This window comes from Grampus griseus (genome assembly GCF_964374135.1).
Source record: "Grampus griseus genome assembly, chromosome: 20".
Taxonomy (NCBI): Eukaryota; Metazoa; Chordata; class Mammalia; order Artiodactyla; family Delphinidae; genus Grampus; species Grampus griseus.
Genome location: NC_139014.1, coordinates 54,069,241 through 54,088,208, shown reverse-complemented (window position 1 = coordinate 54,088,208; position 18,968 = coordinate 54,069,241). Strand labels below are relative to the sequence as shown.

At 51.2% G+C, this 18,968-nt stretch overlaps 1 protein-coding gene across 1 annotated transcript in view; it reads left to right on the top strand.

Annotated features, from left to right (window-relative positions):
• The window catches only part of KSR1 (kinase suppressor of ras 1), a gene marked incomplete at its 5' end in the record, with an annotated part of 151,324 nt that extends 145,990 nt beyond the window's left edge, over positions 1 to 5,334 (top strand). The window contains 1 exon segment of the mRNA XM_082678709.1: positions 1,845 to 5,334. Coding sequence (XP_082534835.1) covers positions 1,845 to 1,923 — 79 coding nt within the window. The 3' untranslated portion in view covers positions 1,924 to 5,334.
• Between the last annotated feature and the right edge of the window lie 13,634 nt (positions 5,335 to 18,968).

Sequence of the window (18,968 nt, the reverse complement as noted above, 5' to 3'; positions counted from 1 at the left end):
CCAGCTTCCCCTTCTTGGCATGTTGTATTCCCATAAACAAAAGTGACGCTCTGGCAGCTCACATGGCCACCGGCAAGGGCCCTGCAAGCTCGTGTTTCTCTCGCTGGGCTGAGAGCAGACCCATGGCATGTGGCAGGGCCTCTGTCCACACACTGGCAGACGATGGCTTATCCGTGGTGGGGAGAGAACTCAGATCACTGGTCTGAGTCCCCAGGATCCCCTCTGGCCAGACTCTAAAGAAGAGAATGCAGGGAGCAGAAATAGTAAAAACTCCGAGACGTCGATTTTGATGGTCAGAGGCTGAGGGACAGTGGGCCTGCTGGTCGACCTCTGTACAGAATTCTGTGGCCATGTCCCAGGGGCGAGCTTGGGGGAGGCTCTTTGTGCCAGGCTCCCTTCCAAGCTTGCTCTGCTGCCAAAGCCTGGAATGGCGTGGGGATGTCCCTTTCTTTGTCTGCAGGGAAGGAGGGGTCCCTGCCCCGTGCCCTGGCCGGGCCTCGGCCGCTCCCCTGCCCGCTCCCCGAGGGCTTGGGTTCTGACGCTGCTCTCCCCTCTTCTCTTTCCTTCTGTAGGTTGTAGGCCTGGCTGCCTTGCATGTACCGGGGCTTTCTTCCTCCTAATCCACGCTCGGCACCGTGACTTCTACTCGAGCTCAAACAGCGATGCGGGCACTAACCCAGGGGATGCGATCGCCGCCACTCCGGCCTTCTCTGCTGAGACTTCTTCTCTTGCTTTGTTTGTTAAAACTGGCCCTCGCCCCGCTCCGCGGCCTGCGTGTGCCTGAGTAACTGCTCTCCATGGAGGGTCCCCCTAACAGCACCCCCAGAACCGCCTTCCTGGACACAACTTCATCTCTCTCTAGCGCTTCTTCTGTGGGGTGGCCCTGTCTCCCTACTAACAGCTCAGTGAGAGAGATCCCCCGTCTCCCTGGTCCCCCAGCACACCGGCCCCCCGTGGGGTGTGTCCGCAGGACAGGGGTCGGGGTTTTGCTTGGCTTTTAACCCGCAGGGATCTTGTCCGACACGGAGTGGAATGATTTCAGAGCTGCCGGGTGGTCCCCTCTGGAGGGCTAGGGTTGTGACACCACGGGTTCTGTTGCCATGAAAGACACCAGCTCGGAAGAGCTGTGTCCTCGGCCACACACTGGGGAAAGCTGTCCTGAAGCAAGGGGGTGGGACCTGTCTCCAAACGGTTTCACTAGTGAAAACATTTCTGCCCTCTCCCCCCCTGCAGCATCACTCCCCTTCCGTCTGCCCAGTGCAGACGGAAGGTACCAGACCCCGAGCCAGCGTTCAGCAAGAGTGTGGCTGACAGGTCACCCACAGGTCCTCCACTGCTTACCAAACGCAGATTCCTGGGCCTCCCCGAGACCCGAATCCGGGTGTCTGGAGGCAGGTGCTGAGAACCCGCATCTCAGCCTGCATCCCAGATGGCCCTGACGCACCCCAGCATTTGGGGACTGTTTCTAGGAAGGAGCACGCAATGCCACTCTTAGCACCGGCGGCTGGGTTTCTCTTCCCTCCCAGTTCCACTCGGAGCGAGAGCTTTCCCGGCTGCCAGTGAGAACGAGCCCACGGCGGTTACTGGGCGTGCGGGGTGCTGGGGCCTCCAAGACGAACAGGCTCCTGCCCTCCAGGAGGGAGTGCAGCCGAGGCTCAGCCCCCGGCCGGGTGGAACCAGGAACAGCTCTGCCAAGGCCGTTGGCCTGTATCATCATTCCCACTTCTTGGTGGGGCTGGGTCCTCTGCTGAGCTTCTGGAACTGGCCCACTCATTAGCTAGTGCTGCCCCAATTCTGATCAAGACCGGCGGGGCTATAACCCTTGTTTTTGTTCCTCTTTGCAGTATTAACAGCAGCAAAGTTGTACCCCGGTTTGAAAGGTTTGGCTTGGGCATCCTGGAGTCCAGTAATCCAAAGATGTAACCAGCTCTGCCGTTTTTCTGACATTGTATTTCTCTCTTAAATGGGTTTCTAAAACATCCCAACAACCGCCACAACGAAAGAACAACGCTCTTCAAAACGCCAGCCATCCTCCTAAGGGCTGCGGGTCAGGAGCACGAGGCCTCGGTTTAGACTGTGCGTTTGTAAAGACACTGGGGTCCCGGAGATGGAGCCGCGCCTGCTGTTCCTTAAAATGACATCACCAACAAGCAGACCTGTCCCGACAGACGGCAAATGTTTACATGTATGTTTCTGCAGAGTTGGACTCGTTGTACAATAGGTGATAATAAAAACCGTCTGTGCAGAGGTCACTGGCACTGAGGGCAGAAGTGGCCGTCCCCTCTGGAGGACCCTGTAGGAGTGAGGCACCCACGCTGGTTCAGAGGAAGAAAAGCATCGTGTTTGTGGCTGTTCCCCAAGCAGGATGCTGGGGGGACCACAAGGTTTGACCCGGCCTCTGCGTTGGCCCTAAATCCCGTCTCCCCTCGTCCTGCCGAAGGGCTGCTGTCCCTTCCTCTTGCAGAGGACACCCTGACCAGGAGCCGAGCTGGTTATGAGGGTCGGGAGTTCACAGAGAGCTTGGCTTCACCTTTGACCCTTGTAATCCAGTCCATACCTGCTGGAAAAAGCAGAGACATAAAATCCAGATAACATCTGGGCTGATCCAGTGGTTCCCAGCCAGGGTTTCCAGTGCCTGGAAGACGTTTCTTCCGTGAAGCCCGCAGGGGAGGCGCCAAGAAGATGGGACTGAGGGCTTTGGCTGTTTGGCTACATCCCAGTCCCTGGCTGACATCTGACCCCAGAGCGAAGGCCTAGCCCAGCAGCTGCGTACACCATGAAGGCTTGATCCGTGAGAACAGGGAAAGTAGGGGGAGGGAGAAGTGGCAAGCAGAGGGTCCCTGAGCCCACCCTCCTAGCCACAGGGTGCCCCGGCCCATCACCAGTCATGCCAAGGTTCCGGAACGGCCCACCTCTTCCAGCCCTCAGTCCCGTCGAAACCCCTTAGCCCACGGCTGACTCCTCCACTGCCCGTGTTCAGAGCTCTTAGCCGCGGTGGGAGCCACGTGCCCCTCCCCGCTTGCACTTGGACCCAGCTAGCAAGCTCCCGACCTTCAGAGTCTTCCCAGGCACCACGTCAGGCCTCTACTTGTGTCCCTTTGGACGAGAGGAGGGGCCGGGTTGGGAGAGTCCAGGATATGACAGTTTCCTGCCTGTCCTCGTTAGAAGCTGACACCTAAAGAGAAAAGTTCCAAATGGCAAAGAAGCCCTTCAGTGAAGGTTACGTCATCGTATCAAGCTCCAAAGGCAGAAAGGATCAAAGGCGACGAAAGTGGAGAGGAGCTTGTCTTCAGACCCAGAACCCGCGTCCACGCCTAGAGCCGCCGAGACGGGGAGGCACGTGGCCCTCCTACCCCGTTTATGCAGACCCGTCGAGCCAGGCTCCCACCCTGGAGTCTGGCGAACCATCATACAAGATGGGCCGCTTTGCCTGGAGGCTGCGGGGCTGCCTTCTTGGCTCTGGGCCAGGCAGCCGTACAGGGTACCCGGGCCTCCACGGCCATCAGCACCTCAACCCTTCCCGCTCGGGGTGTGGGAAGGAAGACGAAGGGGCTGTAAACCGACTGGACTCAGCTCTGTGGGTCTTTTCTCCTCTGTGGGACTCTTCGCGTCTCCCCATCATTCCTCTGGCCTCTGGGTCAGCCGCTCCTATGATCTCCCCACCCAGAGCCACGTGGGATGTGACTCGGCCTCTGGTTGTCAGGCCCCTCCCCCCACCCCGACATTGGCACCTTCCCGGAGGTCACAGTTCATGCCTCTCACCTTTCCCCTCTGAACCCTTGGACGGTGCAGTTGGGCCGAGGGGATGGGACAGCAGCGAAGCAAGTCAGGCTCACCTCACGGCCCACAGAAAGGCAGTCTGGGTTTTGTTTTTCTTCTTCGGGGCTTCACACTCTTGGGTCAGTTTAGAAAGCTTTCGTGGAGCACCCACTGTGTGCAGGTGCAGGGGGCCAGAGATGGGAGCAGTCACAGTGCCTGCCCTTAGGGGACTCAAGATCTGCCAGGAACCCTGAGGGTGGGACTGGGGCCACCCCCTTCCTCTCCAGGGCCCCGGGATGCCTTCCCACGCTCGGCCTGAGCCTCTGCACTGCCTGTCAGTTAAGAGAAGCACCTGAGGAGCCCCCCCGGGTGGCCCCCCTCTCCCTGTCTCTACTTAATTGACTGTGAATTGAGGTTAGGAAGACATGCCGCCCTTCCGTGTGCTGCCCCCCATGCCCGTCTGCCTTGGAAACACATGAAGGACAGCAGATACTGTGAATTCAGCCCTCACAGCCAACTGTGAAAGGGATGGAGAAAGCCGGGAGGCCTCCTGGGCGAGAGCTTGGGGGCTGTGGAGGTCCCCACGGGGACTGAGAGTGGAGCCCAGGCTTCAACCCTTCAGCTCCCCCACCCGCCACTTCCCAACCTCACCTCCAAAACCCTGGGATCTGTCCCTGCTGCCTTTAAACACAAGAGCCACAACCCCTGCGTCTCCATGCAGCTCGAGGTCCTGAACCCCGAGTTCCCCACCAGTTGTGAGTGGCGTGTAGCTGACCGCTCCACGTCGCCAAATTGAAGATGTGTGCAGGGCCTGGAATCCCTCTGCCCTCTCATGGCATTGCTTTCTGTGATCGCCGAGGGGCGTGGCATGCCCTGTAAGCCCCTGGTGGTGGTGGTGGCCTTTGTTGATCTGGGTGCCAGGTGGAGACATAAATGTGAGGCTGGTTTGAGAGCTTGTGCGACGCTGCCTGGTCAGCCAGGATTTCATCCATGTGTGCAAACCCAGCATCTTCCGTGGCCACGAGGCACATACTTGCTTTTTTGAATGTGATGTAAAATTTGTACAGTAAAAGTTTTTATATTTTCTATCAACTGCATTTGTCTTCCAGAAATGCTATTAATTTAAATTAAAACGGTTAGTATTAACAGACGTGCGCTATCAGTTTTTTTGCCACTGGCAAGAACGCTGTGTCAGGCCCAGCCTGGGTGTCTGGAGTCTACAAATAAAACTGTACCAAGGTGGGGCTTCCCTGGTGGCGCAGTGGTTAAGAATCCGCCTGCCCATCTAGGAGATACGGGTTCGAGCCCTGGTCCAGGAAGATCCCACATGCTGCGGAGCAACTAAGCCCGTGCGCCACAACTACTGAGCCTGCACGCCTAGAGCCCACGAGCCACAACTACTGAAGCCCACGCACCTAGAGCCCGTGCTCCGCAACAAGAGAAGACACCGTGATGAAAAGCCCGCGCACCGCAACGAAGAGTAGCCCCTGCTCGCCGCAACCAGAGAAAAGCCCGCGCGCAGCGACAAAGACCCAACACGGCCAAAAATAAATAAATGAATTAATTAAAAAATAATACTGGTACCAAGGTATCTGGGGCTTGTGTCTGCTTGGGTCGGTTCCAGATGACTCTGTGGGGCGGGGTGTGTGTGGGGGGAACCGCTCGGATGGATGGCATGGGAAAGCAGGAGGGGAGGGCGCAGGGTGTTTGACCCCCTCTGGGAGCTTCTTCCAAGGAGAGAAGTTTTGCCTGCACCTCAAAGGCAGATACTTGTAAACAGATGGAGGAACGGAGACAGAAGAGCATCAAAGCCTATGTCGCACGGAGGAAGGTCATCCAGCCCCCAACAGTGACAGCCCACGAGCACACTCAGACCAGTCACTGTCTCCTCTACTCGAAGGGCCTTTGCATTGTGCAAGCCTTGGGGGGTGGGGAGTGGTCATTTATCTACATCTTATTTTTAGGAGCCTCTCCTTGCCAGTTATAAAGAGAGACAGGTAAGCAGGAGGTCAGGGTAAGCAACAGATGGAGATAAAGGGGGACCAACATCCTCTGAGCCAGAGAGGTGCTTTCTACACATCATCTGACCTTAATCCTGTCCTCACAGCAGCACCATGGGGTAGGGACTGTTGTGATGTTTCAGCTGAGGAGGGTGAGGCACAGAAAAGTTAAGATATTTACCCAAGTTGAAACAACTGGTGGGAGGCTAGTCCAGGACTTGGGTCATGGCTTGACTCCAGAACTTCCTTCTCATAAGAAGTTGGGGAACTTATTGGCCAGACATTTATTGAGCACCTACTGTGATCAAAAGATGGTGCAAAGTGCTGGGGGACAGATAAAAAGGAGAGACCTTGCCTTCAGCCAGTGAGTGGCTCAAGGAAGGAGTCCCTCAGTCTGCCTGGCAGGCTTCATGGAGGAGGTGACCTTGGAGCTGACTTGAAGGGTAACATGCCTGGTGCATACAAGCAGGAGGGGACCATTTTACTTTGAGCAAAGGAGAGCGGAGACCTCCCAGGGCAACTTGGGAAGCCACGTGTTAGTGGATGGCAGCATCCCAGCAGTCTGGGTGTTCGCATGACTATGGAAGAGGCCACCTGCCACCTGCCATACCTGCCCGGGACTGGAATGTGAACAAGAAGAAGACGACTGGGGTTGAGCCACAGTACATTTTGGGGTCTGTTGTAGGTGGGTTACACGAAAATTATATTCTTTGGTAAAAGTAATTGCAAGCAAGTACTGAGACAATTCTGGACATTGTGCTTATCATATGACATGTATCTGATTTAATCCTCATAGAGGTAGGTACTCTTATTAACCCATTTTATAGTTGAAGGGACAGGCCCATAGAGGTATCGCATGCCCAAGTTAGTAAGTGGCAGAGGCAGGATTCAAACCCAGACTTACCTGATTAATACCTGGAATCTTAAAAAAAAAGTGTATTTGTTAGATGTCTTTATATTAGAAAAGTCACTCAGACCCATTGCAATGTCAAACATTACTGAAATGACAGGAAAAATGTTAAACCTTCATTCCCTACCGCCTCCCGCCACCCCCCAACACCTCGTTCTAATCCCTGTCCTGAGATGAGCGGTGTTAAACTTGGAGACTTCTCTTCCTCTCTGCTGCATATAAACATGGTTTGGGGTTTGGGGTGGTTTTATTAAACAATGACATCACATACATGATATATATGACATATATATATTGGGTTGGCCAAAAAGTTCCTTTGGTTTTTAAGTAAAAATAAACGACACATTTTTCATTTTCACCAAGAACTTTATTGAACAACATATTCACCCTTTTGTTCCACTACCTTCTGCCGTTTTTCAGGCCACCTCATAATCTCATCTTCCCAAAACTTTTTATCTTTTTGAGCAAAGAACTATTCCAGGTGCCTTTTACAGTCTTCCAGGGAATTGAGATTTTTTTCCATTAAGGGAATTTTGTAAAGACCTAAATAAATGGAAATCCGAAGGTGCAATGTCTGGTGAAAACGGCGGATGAATCAGAACGTCCCAGCCAAGCTGTAGCAGTTTTTGCCTGGTCATCAAAGAAAAACGCGGTCTTGCGTTATCCTGATGGAAGATTTTGTGTTTTCTGTTGACTAATTCCGGACACTTTTCGACGAGTGCCGCTTTCAGCTGGTCTAACTGGGAGCAGTACTTGTTGGAATTAATCGTTTGGTTTTCCAGAAGGAGCTCATAATACAGGAGTCCCTTCCAATCCCACCATATACACAACATCACCTTCTTTGGATAAAGCCCAGGCTTTGATGTGGTTGGTGGTATTTCATTTCACTCGCCCCACGATCTCTTCCGTTCCACATTATTGTACGGTATCCACTTTTCATCGCCCATCACAATTTGTTTTAAAAGCAGAACGTTTTCATTACATTTAAGTAGAGAATCGCGTGCGGAAATACGGTCAAGAAGGTTTTTTTTCGCTTAACTTACGTGGAACCCAAACATCAAAGCGATGAACATAACCCAGCTGGTGCACATGATTTTCAACCCTCGATTTGGATATTCTGAGTATGTCGGCTGTCTCCCAAATGGTATCACGTTGATTGTTCTCAATTAATGTCTCAGTTTGATCGCTGTCAACTTCAGCTGGTCTACCCAACTGTGGAGCACCGTCCAGCGAGAAATCTCCAGCACGAAACTTCGCAAACCACTTTTGACACGTTCGATCGGTCACAGCACCTTCTCCATACACTGCAAAAATCTTTTTTGTGTGTTTCAGTTGCGTTTTTACCTTTCTTGAAATAAAGCGTATATGCCAAAAATGTTGCTTTTTTTCTTCCATCTTCAATGTTAAAATGGCTGCACAAAAATTCACCAGCCGTCACATACAATCTAACAAAATTGTTTTGAATGAAGTTAAGGACAACTCAGCGCTACTAGAGCCATCTTATGGAAAAAACTGAACGAACTCTTTGGCCAACCCAATACATAAGTCTCATGTGATATACACTGTCACATAAATATATTTTTCCCTGAAACTTATTTGTGAATAGATCAGGGGCCGCCCTCCCAGTTCACGCATGTGGATCTAACTTAGTCTTTTAATAGCTGCATGATAGCCCACAGTACACACAGTCCATGGTTTATGTAACTAGTCCCCTCTGAGAACCACTTTTCATTGAGATCATCTACTTAACTGTGGTTCCCATTAACCTGGTGTCCTCCCTGTGCCTCCAGCCCGCCTTCTCTCTCTTTGGTACACATATCGCCAATATACCCAGGCCCAGGAAGGCTGAGGGCGGGCAGTTGGAGGTTCCATGCTGGCTGCCCCACCTGGTTAGACGCTGCCCTCTGGCTTCATGAGGTTTCACCATAAAGTTTCTGGAGCCCGAGCATACTCTAGGTGCAGTGGCTTCACAAATTTTAACTATTTCATGGACATTCTCAAGAGACCCAAACCTTGCCTGGGTTCCAAGGAGTCATCCCAGGTGGTAGGAGGGGTGAGGGACAGGAGACCCATGGGGGGCAGAAGCCCTGAGGCACAGAGGATACGGGGGGGTGGCAGTGCTCCCGGAGGCCTTCCCTTCCCCCCTACCTAGTAATGCTCCCTCCCCCCACACCCTCTCCCTCCCCTGCTCTGCAACCTGCCCGAAGTCTCTGGGAAACATGGCAACGGGGACAGTGTCAACCAGCATTTACACGGCTCTTTTCAATCTACGTGGCACTTTGATGCACACTATCCCATCCTATCCATTCAAGAGCCCCATGGCTTGAGAATTGTCCTCTCTGTTTCCAGATGAGAGGACTGAACTTGGAAGGTGTTAGGACATTTCAGCCTTCACTTCTCACAACTCAGAGGACTCCACCTGAAGGTGTATTTTGTTTGACCTGCAGAGCTTAAGAAATATGGTTCTAAATCAGTTGCTAGCATTTAAAAACAGGAACCATTCACAGAAAAGTCTGAAGTTCTGGCTTCTTTGGGCAATACTGGGCTGGTCTTCCCGGAGGCAGCATCAGCTGCGGCTGAGCACAGCTGCCCCCACGGGGCTGGACAGCCTCTGTCCTGCTGAGTCCCTGCCCCTGCCGATTGCTGGGGCCTGTGTTTCATTGCCTAGAGCAAAGAGGACAGGGACATGTTTCCTATACCCATCAAAAGTGAGAAGGTGACATGCTAGACTGAGGGGCCCAGGCATTTCATCCAGCCCAGGTATACCCATTACTTCCCTGGTCCCTGTAGGCAAATGAGATATTCAAAATATGTAGACTCGGGGCTTCCCTGGTGGCGCAGTGGTTGAGAGTCCGCCTGCTGATGTAGGGGACACGAATTCGTGCCCCGGTCCGGAAAGATCCCACATGCCGTGGAGCGGCTGGGCCCCGTGAGCCATGGCCGCTGAGCCTGCGCGTCCGGAGCCTGTGCTCCGGAACGGGAGAGACCACAACAGTGAGAGGCCCGCGTACCGCAAAAAAAAAAAAAAAAAAAAAATGTAGACACCCACCAGTCAGAGGCGACGCTGGTCGAAAATGACCAGGAAGTCCACAGGTGTGAACTGGCAGAATATCAGACCTTTTCTGAAGGCCAGTGGTCCTCCAGGTGGGGTCTCAGGACCAGCAGCATAGTATCCCTTGGGAACTTGTTTGAAAGAGAAATTCTCTGCACTCAGCCAGCTATACAGCATCAGGAACTTCAGGGGTGGAGCCCAGCGATGCGGGTGTTTTTGGTTTTTTTTTTTTTTTTTGCGGTACGCGGGCCTCTCACTGTTGTGGCCTCTCCCGTTGCGGAGCACAGGCTCCGGACACGCAGGCTCAGCGGCCATGGCTCACGGACCCAGCCGCTCCGCGGCATGTGGGATCTTCCCAGACCGGGGCACGAATTCGTGTCCCCTGCATCAGCAGGCGGACTCTCAACCACTGCGCCACCAGGGAAGCCCCCTCAGCGATGCATTTTAAGCGTTTGTGACCCTGATCCTGGTCTGAGTGCAAGAGAGGGGTTTTGGTTGATTTTGTTTTGCTTTGTTCATTTTAATATAAACTTCTGTTAAGTCAGGCTGGAGAGACACCTCCACCTTCTCTTTGTTCTTTTATATTCCCAGGGACACAGATGCTAAAATGATAGGAGGGCAGGGCACAGACTTTGGTGTAGGGGAGGAATATCTTTACCCTTCTAGGTTCTTTTGGCTGGTCTAATAATTAAATCAATGTAAGACAAATTAACAGGAGAAAAGTTGAATCTCGTACGTATGGGAGCCTCACTTAGACACAAGAGGCTCCAAGACAGTAGGTCAGTTGGGGCTTATGTGCATCCTGAGGTGGGAGAAGTGGGTAGGGGTCTGGGGCGTCAAAGGGAATTAATTCACTGGAAGATGGGAAGAACGTTTACCATGCCGCACAGAGACAGTGGGATCCCACCCAGTTCCCCAGCTTCCCACACCCAGCCCATCCTCTGCAGTTCTCTCTGTTGAGGGCTCTCTTCGTGGACCAGGCTCTCTGTCTAAATTCTTTTAGGCAGTTAAGCAGGAAGTGAAAAGCTCTTCCTCAGTCTTTTTAGGTCTTGATTATCTTCAGCTCAAAATAATCCATATGCCAAAGTGGCTGCCTGCCCCGAACCCCGTCAGTACCTCTAGCAGCTTGTGGGGGGAACGCAGAGTTGGACACAAATAAGCCAGGTCAGGCCAGGACTGGGGCAGGAGGGCCAGCCAGACGCCATGGCCCCCATGACAGCCTTGAACCTGCTGGGTCATGCTCAGCCTGGGTCCTTGGATACTGTCTTCTTCTTTTTTTCTTTTTGTTTTTTTCGGCCACGCCATGCTGCTTGTGGGATCCCAGTTCCCCAACCAGGGATTGAAGCCGGGCCCTCGGTAGTGAAAGCGTGGAGTCCCAAACACTGGGCTGCCAGGGAATTCCTGGATGCTGTCTTCTTTTCAAGTAAATTTCTGAGTTATTTTATCCAAAATGCTACTTAAGGCCTGTTTTGGGGTAGAGCTGGGAGGTGTTGAGACCCTGACTCTCTTATGCAGAGCCATGAGCACAAAGGGGGAAGGGGAAGGTAATCCAGTGGTTACCATGGTTACCATGATTACCAAGAGCACAGCCAGTGTGGGAGGGGAGAGACACACTTGCTCTCCTGGCAGTAGTGGAGGGCTGTGTGGGGGAACAGGGAGAGACTTGTGAGAGGCAGAGGGACTGGGAGGAAGGACAGAGGAGAGAGGGTGAGTGAGGCTGGGTTGGGTGGGGAGACAGATGCTACGGGGTAAAGGGCAAAGACAAAGGACAGGGTCTAAGTCCTGGTCCCCTGCTTCCCCACCCCCACCCCCAGCCCGGTGAGGACTGCCCACCTTAAGCAGAGAGAGGATGCCGTGGTCAGCCTCCATGTGCCCAACGATGCTCCGTGAGGCTGAACAAACAGAAACATCAGCGTTTGGAACAGAAAAATGTTTATTGCAGGACCAAGCAAGGAGAACAGGGGGCTTGTGCTCAAAACCCCCAACCTCCCGGGTGGCTTTTAAGGAAGAGTTTTTAAAGGCAACATTGGGGGTGAGGGCTGCAGGGGGCATGCCTTTCTCCTGATTGGTTGGTGGTGAGGTAATGGTAGTGTTCCAAGAATCTCATTCATCAACCTTCTGGTTCCAAGCAGTCTGGGGTCTGAGCATGTTACCATCCCCCTCCCGGGTAGGGGTCTTAATTCCTGCAGAACAACTCAAAGATGGTATCAGATTGTTATGTATATCCCTCGAGGAGGAGCTAGAATGCTGTATTATTGCTGAACTGTTGCAGGAAGGGGGACCCCTTCCAGGGCCTAAGAGTGGGCTCTTGTCTAACACTTGGAAATGAATTTTCCGAGGAGACACGTGTGCTGACAAAGCAAGAGACTTTACTGGAAAGGGGAGCCCTGGCAGAGAGCAGCAGGGTCAGGGAAGCCAGGAGGACTGCTCTGCCACGTGGCTCGCAGTTCCGGGTTTTACGGTGATGGGATTCGTTTCCGGGTTGTCTCTGGCCAATCCTTCTGACTCAGGGTCCTTCCCGGTGGCGAGTGCATGGCTCAGCCAAGATGGATTCCAGCGAGGAGGATTCTGGGAGGTTGGTAGGGTATACGGACTGGTGTCTGGTCTCTCCTTTTGCCATTGCCCGAATTCTTCCCGTTGGTGGTGGCTTGTTAGTTCTGCATTCTTTATCAGGACTTCCTGTCTCAAGATAACTCATGCAGATGGTTACGGTGGTGCCTGACCAGGGTGGGTGGTTTCAGTCAGTGGCTCCCCTCACAGAACTCTTGTTTCTTTTGTCCGTGCCACGCAGCTTGCAGGATCTTAGTTCCCAGACTAGGGATCAAACCCCTGCCCCTGCAGTGGAAGTGCAGAGTCCTAACCGTTGGGTTGCCAGGGAATTCCATGAACTATTGTTTTTTGATTGCTTTTCCTTTGTTTCTGCATTCCCTCACTTCCCTACTTAGTAACTGTTGAGTCTGCTCTTTGGAACCAAGGGAAAGCCTAGGAGACTAAAGTCTTTTTTTATCAACAAGAAATGGGATCAGTTTTTATGATGTAAATAAAATCAAGTGGTTGTTTAGAAAATAAAAAAATTTAAAAAAAAAAAGAAAGAAAGAAACAAGAGTCACAGAGGGGCTTTTGTACCCAGGAGGGCCCCACAGAGTCCTGAACAGTTTCAGCGGGAGGTGCAGCCAGCTCAGGTGACACTGCCATGAGAAGCTGCCCCCAGGTAGAGCCGGAATGGCAGGTTTCCAAAGTTTCCACCGGTCAACGATGCAAAAGGCTTGTTATCAATTTACCTTTCAAATTTGTTAAAGGTTTCCACCTGCAAGATTTAGAATATCTCACAGGGAAGGAGTGGCTTATCTGGGCGTGTCTGCTGCATTTCTCACTTGCCAGGTAGGAGGTGAAACTCAGGCCAGGGAAGCGGTCATCACCACCCAGGCAGGTGGATAAGAAACTGGCCAGAGGGCGCAAACATGAGGAAGAGGGGCATGTCCCCACCCCAGACGGAGCTGTATTGTTCAGCTGTGAGGGTCAGTGGCGGTCTGTGCCCCCGTGCCAGGATCATCTGCGTGGCAGAGGCTAGTGAGTTGGTAAGCATTGCCTGGCTGCACACCTTCACGGTGTGTTTGCTCTAGAAATGAATGAACAGGGGTGGGAACTAGGAAATGTAATCATCAACACTGGACGTGCAAATCGCGCTTTGATTCCATTCTCACAGGACACATTCCTCCACGCGCATGAAGGCTGGATTTGGCAAATTGAACTCAGATGAGAAGAAAGTATTGCCGAATCTAACCATTTTGTGGGACTTAAAATGTCTAGGGGTTACTGTGGACAGACGTAGCGTTTGCCAAGATTTGTACGTTTTCCCTTAAGCTGCAGTAGGATGAACTAAGGTGAATCATTACCTTTTCACTGTAGTCTGTGCTTTCTGCTTCTGTGTCCGTGGTTTTGTGACCTCCAGGTTCCCCAGTTATGGGGACATGGGGTGGGGAGGCTTGTTTATAACTGTGACATTCAGGATATTTTCCCTAATGATTTTTTTTTTTTTTTTTTTGGTGGTACGCAGGCCTCTCACTGTTGTGGCCTCTCTCATTGCGGAGCACAGGCTCCAGACGTGCAGGTTCAGCGGCCATGGCTCACGGGCCCAGCCGCTCCGCAGCATGTGGGATCTTCCCGGACCAGGGCACGAACTCGTGTCCCCTGCATCGGCGGGTGGACTCTCAACCACTGTGCCACCAGGGAAGCCCTCCCTAATGATTTTTGATATGACATCTGGCTGCAGGACTTTTTTCCTTTCTTGATAGGCCATTTTTATCTTTTGAGGAAGTGCTAACCAGAGGCAATGGAAATCTGTTTACTCAGGGCCTGAGTGAAGGGGCGGGGGGAGTGGAAGATTAACCAGGGCAACCTGAGATCCTGGTGGGAGTCCCTCTGTCCTCCTGCTCATCGCTCATCGAAGCTTCCACGCTGACTCGAAAGCAGGAGGGGGAAGGAGCATTTGGCAAACAATGGCTGTGTCTTCAGCCCACTGTTTCATATCTGAAATCTCCTATTTATCTCTGTGCCCTGATACCGCGTCTTTAAATGCTACTCCATTCAAGCAGGTGCATGGCCTCTGCAGGAGTAGATGGTTCCAGAGTTGGACACCAGAGAGAGGACTTCCCTGGGGTATCCTAGCAAGTGCTGGCAGGTGCTACAGGCTGGTTTATGGAGAAGAAGGGAGACAAGGAACTGTGAGCTGCCAAGTTGAAAATGACAGCTGTCAGAAAACCGAAATTCCACTGAGTACAATTGAAGATCTAATTGGCTTTATTCAATGATTCATGAATCAGGCAGCCTCCTCTGTTGTAAATAGAAAGAAACCGATGGGTTGTTAAAATAAATAAATAAATAAAAGGAAGGTTTTTATAGGCAGAAGGAGTGTAGGGCAAGGGAGCTAGTAACAAAAGCTAAGAAAAGACTGTTTCACGCCCAGTCACCTTCTTTTGGGAGCAGGGCAAGGGTCACTCATGCGGACTGCTTCCTCCTCCCGGGATGGAGAGGCCCCAGGAGACAGATTACCTCCTGGGTACTGACCAGAAGATTCCAGACTGGCTGATTAAGACTACGTTCCTGGAGAAGGTCAAAATTACAGGTAGGTCAGGTATTACATCTAGGTTTGGTATCATGGGCTTTGGCAAAAGTGATGCCATTTTGAGCCTGTAGTTTTCTCTTTAACTATTCACCACTTTTGAGCAAACTCAGCCTAACCAAGAGATGAAATCAGAATTTAAGACATTATCGTCACTCTCGGCTTCCGATCTATAGTCCCCACAGCTTTGTTGACCGTTGGTGTGGTATCTAGAGGTCGTGACATTTTTGCTTAATTCTCACGACATTCGTAACTGAAGAGGACCCTATGGGGGCTTCTGGGGACAGCTGCAACCACCCCATGTCTGTAGCAAAACTTTAGCCTCCTAGGCCTTCCCCAAGTTCCAAGGAATAAATTTAATCAGAGAAATGAGAAAAGGCAGAAACAAAGGAAAACAGCCAAGCAAGACAAAATAATAATAGTTTAGCCATTAAACACAGTCAAGGACCTTTAATTCCTCCTCAAGGGCTATAGATAATATTCTGAGCCACATCCTTTGAGCTGTTTTGCAGATATTGAAACCTGCACGAGGTGGAAGAAGTTCACTGCATGCTGCCCACAAGCACGTAGACGCCAGACTGGTTGGAATCAGAAGGTTGATGGTGTTGACTCCCGATTACCTCGCCACCAGCCAATCAGAAGATGTCCGTGAGCTGATCACACGCCCTGCAACCCTCTCCCTTATCCTGTCTTTAAAATCCTTTCCCTGAAAGCCACTGGGGAGTTCGGGTTTTCTAAGCACCAGCTGCCTGGTCTCCTTGCTTGGTGGCCTGCAGCAAACACTTTCTTTCACCACAACCCGGTGTCAGTAGATGGGCTTTACTGCACGTAGACAAGCTCTTAGTGAAGGCAAATCCGATCTAGATAGTTATAGATGGATTGGAAACTTTGGTGATAAATTCAGTTGCAAGATTACCTTCCTTAGCAGTGGCTTGGGGGATACAGATGAGGGCATTATCTTTCCAGGTCAATGCCAGAGGAAAGGAGAGGAAAAGAAGGAGAAAGGGTTTCATGTTTAGTTAAGTATGAAGTCTTGATCGATCATCTCGGGCAGAAGCTGTCTTCCTGAATGTCAGCGACTTCTCTTCCTCATCAGTTTGATTTGGAGGTCTCCAGCCCTTGTACAGGACCAGGTGTTAGGTGGGTCTTCTTCTGTTGTGAGAGGCGTATCCAAGGTTCGAGTCCCTGGGGCTTGACTGCTATCAGCATAGTTGGGAGGACCTGGTACAGTCCCTTCCTAGGAGATTTAAGGGCAGTCTTTGCTCTTAGTGATTCCAAATCAGATGGTGGAAGACCACTGGGAATGTTAATTTGTTGAGTCATAGCCAGATGTTTGAAGAAATTAGAAGAATTCAGGACCCAGTCCAGTTTACAGGTATATGACAAAACCTCAAAGACAGTTAACAGCACTAGAATCTAATGTCTACAAAGGTGCAAATAAAATTATTCCATGAATAATCCAGTTTTTCCCAGCTGTCCCAGCTTAGAAGTGGCTTCTGGAACACTCTTTCCCATTGTGCCCACTCACCTGGGTCCAGTACAAAGAGGCAGGGCCTGAGGTCTGTCACAAAAGAATTTGTCCCGCGTTGCCTGGGACCCAAAGTGGAGGAGAGCAGGTCATTGGAAAGACAGAATGATCTTTCTACATTCACTGTAGAAAACATGTCAAATCTTCATCGCATGAAGAAGCAAAGAGTATGAGAGTATGCGGCCCAAAAGTCGGAAAGTATTATGGTGCCAGGATATTAATTAATAAAAATATTATTTTCCTGGATTTGGTGATGTTTGGGGTATTTGTCAACTGCTACGTTTTGAATATGGTGTCCCCCACCAAATTCACATGACCACCGTCACCCATTTTGGCCACCAGTAGTTTTTATTTATGGAAGTGGTAATGGTTTTCATTTATGATCGTAAGTTAAAGTTTGCTTTTTAAATAAATGCATATAATTTGTTTAAAGGAAATCGGGAAGTAAGGCCGGTCCCAGGCTAGTCACACAAACACTGAAGGCAAAAGCAGCTGTGTGTTTGGTTAATCCGCTGATACGACACTGATCCTTTGCACGTCTGGTGCTAAATGTTTGCTCACGTGGCTTCCCCAAGGACGGAGTGTGACCAAACGGTGACGTTGAGTGCGCTGCCTTCCATGGGGCTGCAAGTTCTTCTATTCCTTACCCCTGCCACCCATGGAAGGGATACCACCGACCCTTCACACCCCCGCACAAGGGCCACCTCCTCTCTGACTTCTCTCAGGGCCTCACCACATACAGGCCAGATACGCGAGGACACAGATGGAGTCTGTGGAGCGCTCATTGTGTGCCAGGCATGGGCTAAGTGGCTTACAAGGCTTAGCTCATTCAATGCTCACAACAACCACGTAAAATAAGTTCTCTTATCAGCCGCCTCTCACAGGTGAGGAAACACTGAAGCTTAGAGAGCGCTGAGGAACAACATTTGCCGCCCCAAATGTTTCACTTTGGCATGAGGATTCATTTAGGCTGATTCTTTTTAAGAAACATAAGATGCGAAGTTTTTGTTACCACCCCTCAGCTGCCGCAAAGTTTGTAGAAAAAGGGCCTGTTCCAGGAAAAGAGCCGTGACCGGTGATATTTGCAGGAGAACATGGACTAGGTGTGGTGAGGGACACCCGGCAGGGCCTAGAGATCAGAGTCCACTCTATGCCCAGCAAGCATTCATTTGCCAAACAATTACCCTCAACACCCTCTTCTGTCTTTAGCTGAAGGTGGTATTTAAGGTGAGGGCTTTGACCATTATGGTGAGTTAGCTCTCCTGGGTCTCTCCCATGTACACGTGTTGTTAAACTCTTGTTAGATTTTTCTCCTGTTAGTCTGTCTCATGGCAATTGAATTCTTAGACCAGCCAGAAGAACCTAGAAGGGTAGAGGAAAATTTCTTCCTTCCTCAACATCCATGTTGTAACCTGTGTCAGAATTCCTTTCCTCCTTAAGGCTCAATAATATTGCATTGTGTGTAGAAACCACATACTGTCTATGACCACTAGTCATGTGTCGATGGACACTTGGGTTGCTTCTATCTCTTGGCTATTGTAAATAATACCATGACCACGGGTGTACAAATATCTCTTCAAGTCCCTGCTTTCAGTTCTTTAGGATATATACCCAGAAGTGGAATTGCTGGATCATACGGTAATTCTATGTTTAGTTTTTGAAGGAACCTCCATGCTGTTTTGCGGTGTCGTCTCAGCCGGCGTAGTGATGCTGTTTGGGAACACCTGTGGGCACCCATGTGGGCCTTTACCTTTCATGGGAGCCCCACAGGCCTTTCCCCAGCTGGAGCCAATGCTGTGGCTGCACACGCCCTTCTGCTTCTTTTTTTTTTTTTTTTTTTTTGCGGTACGCGGGCCTCTCACTGCTGTGGCCTCTCCTGTCGCGGAGCACGGGCTCCGGAAGCGCAGGCTCAGCGGCCATGGCTCGCGGGCCCAGCCGCTCTGCGGCATGTGGGATCTTCCCGGACCGGGGCACGAACCCGTGTCCACTGCATCGGCAGACGGACTCCCAACCACTGCGCCACCAGGGAAGCCCCTGTCATTGGATTTTATGTAATCAGAATGCTCCCAGCCTGTGCTCACTTGTGTCTGGCTCTGCTCAGATGTGAGGCTCACTGATGACCTTGCCTGTATCTGTGGTCCCTTTGTATCGCCGAGGTCTGGTCCATTGTAGGCATATCACCATTCGTTTTGCCTTTCTCCTGCTGGTGAACATTTGTGTTTTTTCCAGTGCGGGGTTATGATGGGTAAAGCTGCTGTGCACACGTGCACATATTCTCACATCTCTTGGGTAAATATCTAGGAGCAGAAAAGCTGGGACACGGGAGGGATAGACGTTTGACTTTACTATGTACGATCCACTGTTTCCAACGCTGTAGTAGTTTACACTCCCACCTGCAATGAATGAGAGTTCCAGTTGCTCCCTATTCCAGTTAATGAGGAAACGGTCCCCATGTCCCTGGTGTCAAAGAGGATTGCAAAGAATTTCCCCTTCTTTTCCTCCTTTCTGCTCTAACTGTGCCATCTGTCCCTTAAATCCGGTCAAATTTCAGGCATCTAGTGGGGATGGAGGGTAGACGGAGGAGGCATGTGGCCTCA